Source organism: Pteropus vampyrus, unplaced genomic scaffold (genome assembly GCF_000151845.1).
Source record: "Pteropus vampyrus isolate Shadow unplaced genomic scaffold, Pvam_2.0 Scaffold90, whole genome shotgun sequence".
Classification (NCBI taxonomy): Eukaryota; Metazoa; Chordata; class Mammalia; order Chiroptera; family Pteropodidae; genus Pteropus; species Pteropus vampyrus.
Genome location: NW_011888871.1, coordinates 2,456,952 through 2,467,991, shown reverse-complemented (window position 1 = coordinate 2,467,991; position 11,040 = coordinate 2,456,952). Strand labels below are relative to the sequence as shown.

General features: G+C 46.2%; 1 protein-coding gene across 1 annotated transcript; it reads right to left on the bottom strand.

Moving 5' to 3' along the window:
• Window positions 1–3,272: 3,272 nt before the first annotated feature.
• Window positions 3,273–9,970, bottom strand: LOC105294615 (speedy protein E4-like). Its single transcript, XM_011363887.2, has 7 exons — window positions 9,862–9,970; window positions 9,127–9,318; window positions 8,414–8,472; window positions 7,825–7,910; window positions 5,591–5,759; window positions 5,326–5,419; window positions 3,273–3,720 (listed from the first exon to the last, which is right to left on the bottom strand). The coding sequence occupies exons 1-6, from the start codon at window positions 9,968–9,970 to the stop codon at window positions 5,345–5,347; spliced, it is 690 nt and encodes a 229-aa protein (XP_011362189.1). The 3' UTR covers window positions 3,273–3,720; window positions 5,326–5,344.
• Window positions 9,971–11,040: the final 1,070 nt, after the last annotated feature.

Genomic DNA, 11,040 nt, shown 5'->3' with positions numbered 1-11,040 from the left:
TAACCGGTTCTGCGATAACCTAATAAGAGTATTAACCTGATCTACCTTCCTCCCCGCTTGTTGGGAAGAAGAAACCTAGCTATTTCAAACTACTTTTAATTCGTTAGAAGTATAGAATCATAAGATACAAAATTGAGAGATGAAAATTATCCATTAATTTACTTCTTGAAGATGCTGAGTGTAGAAAAAGAATCGTGTATTTCAGTGGAAAACCAAGCAGTTTGCGGACATCCCTCTGTTATTTTTTAATCCAGCCTTTTGTCTGTTGAGCTCTTGCATACCTCTTTGAAAGTTGTAGGTAACGTGCAAATTCTGTTCTGTCTTCTGGTAATTCAGTTGACTCCCCGTCCCCCCTAACCACCTCCCCCCCCGCTATCACTACCAGCATCACCACTCAGGGGTAAAACGAGTTTTGCCTTCATTCGTTCATGCACATGTTCATTGCAATATTCCTGATCCATAACATGTGCGTTTCTCAATTTCTCTTCTAAACAGGTTATAACAGCTGCTGGCTCCCTCTTGAATTAAATAAAATATTTAGCACGTGTTCATTTTCATGTCTGAGACTCAGGATCTTAAAGTATGTTTTAACGGTTTTGGAGGTCTTCTCAAAGATCCCCAACAGATTTACCTAACAGAGCCAGGGAAACTTCATGTATCGAAAAAAACAAAAAGACATTTAGAAAATTGTGAAACTTTGAACACTGGATATTATACATTAAGAAAGAATGGTATTATGGGTTATCCCCACCTTTTTAAGGACTCCTTATCATTTAAAGATACATACAGGTAAAAAAAATTTAAGCCAAGAAAAAGGAGACTCCGTGAAGAAAATATCAGTTTGGAAGTAGCAGATGTCACAGGCAGATGAATAGCTACATGAGGCAAGGACTGGGAGTCACAGATCTTTCCATCACCAGCTCACAGCTCTGAAGCAGCTCCCTTGCTATATCAGCCTACTCAGCCTTCAGCAGCCTCCAGCCTGTCCCAGTTTCTCAGCTGGTCCATCTCTTTGTCCCAGGACTATCTAGAGCTATACCCACTTCTCAGTGGCCACGGCTTCCACTTCCCTTCAACTGGACCAATCCCCATCTCAAGCTTCTCAGGACATCTGGGCTGAACCCGTGGCCTTCTGCTCCCGTGTTCCAAAACACTCCCAACTCACCCTGTCCTTGGTGGCCTGGCCATTTGTTTTCTTACCTGTTTGTTATTGCTTCATTGTTTGAGTCAATTGTCCTGTTTCTTGTGTGACTCTTAACCCTTTGTTCACTTTAGCTGCTACTCCATCCCCTTGAACACCTAGAGTTTGTTATATTCACTTTTCATTTCAATTCCTAGGTGTCTCCTAAGCTGTATGTTTCCAAGCTCCTCCCATAAGACTGTTTCTCCTCTTTGTTTTCTCGTTTCCATGTCTGCTGAATCTAGTTCCTCTGCGGCCCTTACTCCATGATCTGTGTCACACATCTGAATGCTGTCCATCCCCCAGTTGCTGATGTCCCCATAGCTCTACTGGCCTCGTTGGTTTCCCTCTCTGCAGCTGCTCCGTGCACGTCGGGTGACCTCATTTTCCAGAACTGCACCCTCGCCCCCAACACACAGACGTTTTATTCTTTGGCTTCTCTTCACTCAGTCACTCACGTGTCTTTAGCTGTTTCAATCTCCTCTCACATATCCTAAGCTATTTCAATGGCCTGTGCGCACCCCATTATTTCACTCCTCATTCCCTCAGCTTCTCCTCTCCCCCTTGTCATAGCTCTAGCCTAAAACATTCCTGCACCTGCATCTATTTACCTTTCCTGAGCACCCGAGTTGTGATAGAGCTCCCGACCACGGTCAGTGCGTTGTATAATGAACTTTGGCTGGTCCTTATCCCTAGTTCCTTGGAGGAAGCCCCTAAATCCTCCTGAGTGATAGGAGTGTCTGCTACTTACGCTGGGGCCCTCGGAGCACACCTATGGTTATGCTACAGAGGTGACTGGGGATGGGAGCCGGCATGCCAGACAGACCAACCCTCTGATTTCAGAGTGAGGCTTTGAGCCACGTGATATCAACCCAATCTACGGGGAGGGAGGGGGGCTGGAGATTGAGTTTAATTGCGTGGCCAGTGATTGAAAAAGTCATGCCTACATAATGCAACATCAGTAAAAACTTGTCACCAAAGCTCAAGGAGCTTCTCTGATTGGTGAAACACATCCACGTGCTGTGAAGGTGGTACATTTCGAGAACGTGAAGCTTGGCCTTTCAGACCGTCCCAGAATCCTCTGATGCTCCCTTCTCCCCAAATGCTTTTCTCTACCGACGCAGTGTTCATGTTATCAGCTCCTTCTCCTCCATGCCTATCTTACTTAACGTTTTAGCTTTTCCTATTTTCTCTTTTTTGCCCTGAAATTTCTCCTATACTCTCATTTCTTTTCCATTGTTTCTATTTCACCACATGCTCTAGATTTTCCTTGTACCACATAAGACTGACTTAGAGGTTGCCAAAAGGATTCCCATTAGAGTTAAAATAGTGAGCACTGTGTGTGTTCTCTTGTGCCGTGGGTCCGCTTGTCACAGCCCATTTCCAGGAATGCATGTCCTACTGAGTCACCTTTCCTTTATTTTGAATTTCAAATGACCGTCTAGGTATCCATGGTGTTTCTTCCTTCTTTCTACTTTTCCCATTTTTCTCCCTCAATAGCCTTTCCTTTTGTCCTGCTTTCAGACTCTGGCTGAGGATCTGCCTCGACTTCTATTGCTTTCTCTATGTGAAAAATAATTCAGGATTATTTTTCAGAGTTAAGAGACCTGGTTGAATAATCACAAGCCCAGTAAGCAACATTATCATTTGACAGCAAACGGGCGAGCCAGACTGGCACAACCAAACACATCGCGAAGATGAGAAGACTTTCATCTTTATTGTAGTTCCCCGATTATGCAGTACACTGTCCTCCTTAATAATCTAAAATGACATACAAACATCTCACCCAGGCAAGTTAAAAAAATTACAAATGAATTTTCACAATTCAATAATAAAGACAAAATGTAGAAATTTATATTTACGAGAATTTGGGAGAACTACTTACCTAGCTATAATTGATATATAAATACAATAGATAAAAACACACAAAAAAACTCTCTTGAAAATGTAAATAAAATTATATTTATATATATATATATATATAACAGCTATATTACTCATCACAAAACTGTAGGAACAGGATGTTTTTATATATTTAAAATAAATATATAAATATAAAATATTTTAAAAAATATAATATGGGCAACATTTTCAAAATAAGCCAATGAAATTTACTACATATATTAAACTATCTATCACAATCCTATGGCTCTAATTTTAAACTTTTAAAGTAATTTCCTCTTATTCTGAGCCCCTACACTCCACCTAGACTGTGGCAACCAAGTACATAAAAAACAGGACCTCCAGCTTCCACCTCAGGGGAGATGTGAACCAAACCATCTGATATTTTGGGTGGCACCTTAGGAAGGGATGGAGCCTAAAAAAACTCTGGTTTCTTACTGTTTTTCCAAGGACTCCTAGAAGTACCCCCAGCTCCTAGGAATATGATGTGATAATTCTATTCAGCTCTTTCTAGAAGATTCTGGGTTCTTCTAGATTATCTGCACAAGAGGCTTCTTTTCCCTTCCTCATGTCTGTCACTGGTGTCTGGATCGACTTCCTGCTGAAAACCCGAATCTCCCCTGGGCTCAGCGATCTATCTAGAAGTAAGAGAAAGATAGAGAATGTCACATTTCAAAGAGGCAGCTCCCTAGGCATAAAGATTATTCATATTCTCAGTCAATTCTAACCTGAGTTTAGATTAATTTATAAATCCAATTTTATCTGTATTCCTCCATTCTCAACCCCAATCCTGAACCATTGTTTTCAAGTGTGATTCTTGAATTTTGATGATCCTGAGTTCAAAAATTACTTAATACCCCTAAAGTCAGGCACATCAGTCTGCTTTTTAGCGAGGACTCTGGGTGATTCTGCTCAGGGAGAAGAGCACATAGGGAGAATGCTGCTTTAGACTTACACCTCGATCCTTTTGTGGTACTTCCAATCTGAACTTCTAACCACACTACAAATATCACTAACATGTCATCATCACAAATCATGAGACCAGAAGCTGGATCCCCAACCCTAACCCTAGATCCTAATGTTTAACCATAAAACCAAGTCCTAAACTTAGCCATTGCTATGGTCTAAATGTTCGTGTACCCCCAAATTCACATTGAAATCCTAACCCTTAAGGTGAGGGCATTAGGAGGTGGGACACTGGGGACATGATTACGTCATGGGGCGGAGTCCTTAAGGATGAGATTAGAGTCCTTATAAAAGAGGCCTTGGAGAGACCCCTCGCTCCTTCCACCATGTGCAGACCCATGTGCAGACCCACATGCAGCTGGCAACACAGAAGAGGATTTTCACCAGAACCCACCAATGCTGGTACCTGATTTCAGAATTCCAGCATCCAGAACTATGAGAAATACAATGTCTGTTGTTTATAAGCCACCCAGTCTGTGATGTTCTATTATAGAGGTGCAAACGGACCAAGATAGCAAGTTCACAAGCTTTAAACCAAGTCTTTGCTTAATCCTCTGCCCAAACCCATAACTCTAATGTGTTGATCATCATAAGCCAGCTGAGGCTGGTATTTCTGAACCTTCACTCTTTCTGACAAACTTCCTTGAACATAAACTTGAGGTGGGAAGGCATAATTGTGTATGAGGAGAGACTGGTCCAGATCTGGTGAGTCAGGGGACATGAAGAACACTCTGGTAATTTGGCCATAAGCAATTTGTTTAAAAGTAAATTTGGATGAAATATAGCTAGTCATAAGTTATCTTTTATTATTAAGTATATAGACTGTTCCAACTAATATCCTACTGTTAGATATTTACTTTGTTATAGATAAATCCATATAGTTGGTATTCCTGAGGGATGAAAAGGCCAAAATGAATGAACAAGAGAAAGCCAAAACACAAGATATGGAAAAAATTGGAAACTTATTCACTTTTCACAAAAATCGACATTTCACCAAAGCTATTATTTGGAACCAAATGCTTTGGATGAAATGATTTCAGCCAAATCTTGAGGCCTGGCACCCACATGTTCCACCAAGGTTGTGCCTGTGTGTGGTTGTCAGTTCGCAGCTGGGAGCCGAGCCAGGCCTGGCTGTGTGCCCGGCGGTCTGCTGCACAGTGTGTGGAAGGGCGACGTGGGTAGGGGAGTGATGAGCATGCGACCAGCAACCGGGTCTCCCAGATTTCATAAATAGACAACAAATCATTCCATCTGTACCCAGGAGGACACGGACCTACCTTCCTCAGGCCAGTGACCTCAGGCCTCCGTACTCTTGGGAATGAAGGCGCGATCTCGTGCCCACACCCAGAGCTCTGGATGAAAAGCCTGGATCTGGAACGACAAACAGCCCCCTGGGAAGATGATGACCCTCCAGGGGGGACCCTTCTCTCCCCTTGTCCAGCCCCTAATTCTTTCTGGTCCCCAAATCCCAACTCTGACCCCCCCATGATCCCTTCTCTCTCTAGTCCAGTCCGCTCCTCCGAATCCCCACAGCCCACCCACCTCTTCGCACTCTTCCTGGGAGACCCTCATCTTCCAACCCATGGAACGGACAAACTGGAATCGCAGTTTGTGGAACAAGGGACGCTGAGAGCGGTTCTTCCCAAAGAGGAAGGAAAAGATAGCCTGTTTGGGGGCCTGGTTGTCCTCTTCCATATCGCTGGCCAGGTAGCTGGGGGAAGACATTAGGTTGCAGGTCAAGAGCAGAACAGGAAGGACCACCGCCTGAGGTCAGCTTCCCAGCAAGGACACAGGCTGATTGTCTTCACGTAGGACCTACAGGTGCCACCCGATCATCAAGAAGCCACTGATGGGCAGGGACCTGAAGGGTGCCTCTCATACCTTGATGATGAAGACAAAATTTGACAAGGAAGCCCGAGGGCCTATCCTGCTGTCCACAGGCAACACGGTTCCCATCACAATTTTCCCTTCCCTGTCCTCAGCCACCTCCCCTTCAACCTGGTGTGTATGCACACACCTGACCCCTATAGTGTAAGTGCCTCTACTGCTCCTGGGGGCAGTGCACTGAGCATCAAGAATCGAGGACTTCGTGGACTTTACAAAATGGATTCCATGGGCACCATGACAGTAATGTCACCTGGCACATAAGGGTGTGACTTGATGCCCAAAACCACAGAAACATCAGCATGACTGTCTTGGATAAGCCCTCACCTGCAGGGGCTGATGAGCATGAGGCTCTCACCTTGTAAGGTCCAGACGATGCTCGAGCCTAACTCGAGAGCATCATGGACAGAGAGCCGAGAGCCCAAGACTCTGACCTTCCGACCCTTTGTAGCCACTGGCTTGGGACTGACATGCAGCTTTCTGCGTCGCCAGTCGCCAGAGCTCCCTTTGGAGACCCTACAGACTTTCATCCCTTCGCTCTGTAAGACTCTATGCTTCCCCTCTCTGTGTCATGTGTTCACCTGTGTGGGCACCTGTCGGTTTATCTGAGAAGGTTCCACTCCATGAACCTGGCCTTGGAGAAAGACACAGATGCGTTTAAGGGCGTGACTTTGGTAGCTGCTTTCTTTTGCTTGGGACAGGCCGGGACCGACTCTGGTCTATTTCTGTATTCATAGCTTTCCTACCAAACGACTAAGATAGGACTTGGCTCATGTTGGTGTATTAATTCAACGGAATGTCTCGAATCTCTCTTCCCATCACCTCAAGTCTGCTGGCACCTGAGATACGCTTTATAAGGTTTTGTGAAATGAATGAATGAACGCTTTGTCTCATGGTCAAATGTAAAACCAATTATCTCATAGGCTCAGTATAACTTAAACATGTGCAAAATAAAAGGAATTACGCTGAGTGTTTTAAGAACGCATTACATTTTGACAAGGCCTGTCTTCAACAGGTGTCTAGTATAATGGGATCGGGAAGGGGGAGATAAGAAATAACTATAACGCAAAATATCACGTTATAATAGAATTTAATTAAAGTGCTACTGGGATATCGTAGTAGAAAGGTCAGAGGAGGCAGCATGAAGATTTGGTGTTTGAAGTGACTTTAAGTACAGGTCATTTTTTCAGGTACTTATGTGGACGTGAAAAAGTACATAGACAGAAAACAATATAAAAACAGAGAGAAGGGCACCTGCAACTAAGGTAAAATAACATTATGTGTCGACTCTAATTGAAATAATACCCAGAGGGGCGGGTATTTTGGAAGAGCAGCGAAGCAGAGGACTGAATCCTCAGGATGGCATGCAGTCGGAAGGGGGCTGTAGGGAGGGCTGAATTCAGACAGAGAACATAATTAGTCAATGAGCTTGCTGAGGACGGTTGTGAAGTGGTTAGATCTGTTTTGGAAGGATTTTCAGAGACTTGTAAGAAACATCCCTGGGGAGCGTCTGTGCTATGTAATGGGGGCCTGGACAGAGGAAGAAGGCAATTATACTTGGGATTGATATGGAACAGAGAGGGACAGAGGAATTAGAAATGGTTGGTCTCAAACCTATTTGCTGGGAGGTACGGTGGTGTCAACATTTTCTTTTGGAGGGTTTTATGGTGTTTTTTGTGTGTTTGTTTGTTCTATTCAGTCTTTTAACTGATATTAAGGATGTTGACTTTTAGAAAGAACAGTATAAAAAAACTCTATACTATAATCTTATTTTTATACCCAGAATAAACAGTTATAAATAGTTAAACATAGATGAAGGGTCCTACTCCCACTTCTCTCCTCCCATGCCCGGGGTACGGATATTGGCTGATGGGATGAAGCAGGATACTCACAGGGCCAGGAAGAAATGAATTCGCTGGTACTGCCAGGAGAAGAGGCCCGCACGGCTAAAGTAAGCTATGACCATAGACAGGAGGTACTGATGGAAAGAGTAAAAACACTGTAGAGAGAGGTCACATCGTGGAAGAGGAAGGACGGTGCGATAAGGAAGGATCAGGAGGCTGGGGCAGGTGTCGCTAGGAAAAGAGCCCCCGGTGCAGGGTGAACCTGCCTAGTTGGGAAGTGAGGGGGGCATCAGAAGGTTGGTCACAAACCCAAGAAGTCAAGGGAAGACTTCATGATGCTCTCATGACGGCAAGCTCTGATAGCTTGAGAGCGTCTTTGATAAGCTGGAGCAAAGGGGAATCCCCGAGAGCTGAGAAGAGAGGGCGTATAATGTGCCAACCACCAAAGGAGCAAGCCTGGAGCTCAGATCCCAAAGGAGGCGGGACAGAGGCGGGGCTGCCCATCGCACTGCGAGAAACCACTAGGCCCTCCCAAAGGGAAGTGGTGACCAGGCTTCCGGTCCAAGACTGAATAGAACTGTGGGTTCAGGAAGCTCTCCCCCGCCGCAGGACAGACGGTGGCAGGAACACATCTTACCTTGTCAGATACCTTCAGATTTTTGTCCCAGGCCAGGAACCTTTTAATGACAGGATCCTCTGTGAAAAGAGGGCACATGTTAGACTGACGACCGAAACAGGGTTGCTATGGGACTGTTCCAGAGCAAGGAGGAGAACCACGCCTCTCCTGGGGAAGGTTCAGGATTGTGGCGAAGGGTGAGGCGAATAGGAAGAGGGGAAAGGGGTCATTCACGGGGCAGGGAAGCAGTGGTGACCCCCGCACCCTGTCTGGGTGACTGAGCAAGAAGGAGGGTGTCAGTAACATAGCCGCATACTTCAGATCTTAAATAATCTTAAGTAGATGCTCCCTCCCCCTGCATGTGTGTATACTGCAGAGACCACAGCCATTCATTCTCTTAGTCGACAGTGACATCAGGGCGCGAAGACAGCCTTATTAGCCCCCTTACACAGATAAGGTATTTAGATTCAAAACGCCAGGCAGAGCTAAGAAGTCTCTGACGGTGCAGTTGAAACCAAGCGTTCTGGTCCCCAGCGCAGACCCTTTTCAAGTCCAGCCTAATCCTCCACCATTTCCAAGTGCCCAGGAGCGGTCAGTACAGAGTCCTCCAAGGACAGAGAGCTCGCTAGTTCACAGGGAATTCTCTTCCACTGGAAAAGTGTAATCACTGGAAGTTTCTTCTTTTTTCAAAAGAAGAATGGGATTGGAGGGTCCTCCCAAGGGCCCCTTCCTACCGAGCAGCCTGCTGAAGACCTCGTGGTGCTCAGGGAGCACTGCAGACACCCGCCGCCTCTTCAACTTCATCTTGAGGCCACACAGCGTCTCCACGGCCCAGACGTCCTCGGCCTCAGGGGCGGTCCCCTCTTCCTCTACTGACCACGCCCTCTTCCCCTTTCGGACAGGGGACTGAGGGGACAGGCAGGAATCTACCCCGGAAGAAGGTGGGGCGAGCGAAGAAACCAGGCTACCACATAAAGCTTTTATATTTGGAATCCAGCTACTCAAACTCCGCCCCCACCTAACCCCCAAACACGAACCCCTCCATCCTCTCCAGTCTCATAGGCCACTGGCTCTCTCCCAAGCTAGCTTTCCGTCATTCTCCTTTGGTGGCATCCATCTGCCCCCCTCGCCCACCCATCTCACTGTTGTTCCATGTCCCTGTCCTCAAAACTCATCCTCGTTAGAAATCATTTCTCCCATTGGAGGAGGAAAAAAGGAACCCTCCGCCGTGCCCTCCTCCCTTCTCTCATCCTCGGATCTCGTCTCCTAACTCTCCTTCGTTGCTCCCCAGTTTCCTTCCATGGGGACGTCCTTGTCCCCAGCACCTGTACTCTCCTGCTCCAAGCCCTGGCTTTCTGAATCGCTCCTTTCTTTCGCACACTCCCGACTCAGGTACTCCTTGCTGACTTCCATACCCCGTCCTCCTTACTGGTCAACCCTCTCACATCCCTTCTCCCTCGTCTCCTCACCTGATGGTCCCGGGGTTTCTTCGTCCAGTATCACCTCCAGGGAGCATCCTGAGGAGCTAGGCTGGGAGCTGTGGTCCTCGCACAGGATATCGGGTTGACGACCGGCCATGAGCGCTCTCAAACGCTTCTGTTTCACGAAAGCGAGACTCTGATCTTTCTAAATGCCTCTGGATTCTGGCTGAACACAAGTCCGTTATCCCTCCTCCAAGCTGAGCAAGAGCTAGGAGCGGAGAAAGCTCTGATAAGATGGTGTTGTCCACCTCCGCTGCCGAGCACCAGGGAGTTTGGGCCTTCCAATCAGGAAAGTCGGAAGCCTCCGATGTCATCGGTCATTCCAACCCGGCAACGAGTTTGAAGGAAAACACATGTAACTGCCATGTGTGCACTTCTGGAGACCAGGGGCAAACGGTGCCTCCTGCCATGGACGCACCAACCTCTGCCCAGCCTCCCAAACGATCTTCAGTGTGTCAGCATCACGCTTGACCCTCTCCCCGGCAGAGGCGGTGTTCTCTCCACTCTAACCCTGAAATACGTCGGGCTCTCTCCTTCCCCATTCCTATTTCAGAGCGCAGTCTGTTGGGAGAGGGAGGAAAATGACAAGGAAATTTAGGGCAAGCAGAAATGGTAAGACCTCACAAGAATGAGATAAGTATGTAAAACAGATCCCAGGTACATTGACTTATCAAATTAAAAGTTACTTTAAAACACTCGATTTGACAAAGTTCAATGTTACAAACAAACACTACATCCAGGATTCTGTGCAAGGCATCTTTGAGTCCAAGAAATGTGAGAACCTAAAATCCTAGAAAACCATGCATGCGTTCACACACACTTCAGACAGTGTGTACAATTTCAAGAGAGTCTGTGGGTCAACCAAAGCCTAGCAAGCAAGAAACTCTAGTCTACATATCAAGCTTTCAGCCTGTGTATCACTCTTGGTCCAGAAATCTCACCGCCACTTACGTATCCTATGAATAAAATGTCACATGCAAAAAAGATTAATTAGAAAAATCTCCAGTTCAAGACAGAATGTGATATTCCCCATGAAGGTGGGGAGCACGTGGGGGCAAGATGCAGAAAAGAGATCAACCAACTCGGTGCCCTGCAGTGCTGGGGGACGCTTCTTCTGCATTGTCTACCTCATACCTCTGCCTTTCACCTGACATCTGAATTTTCCTT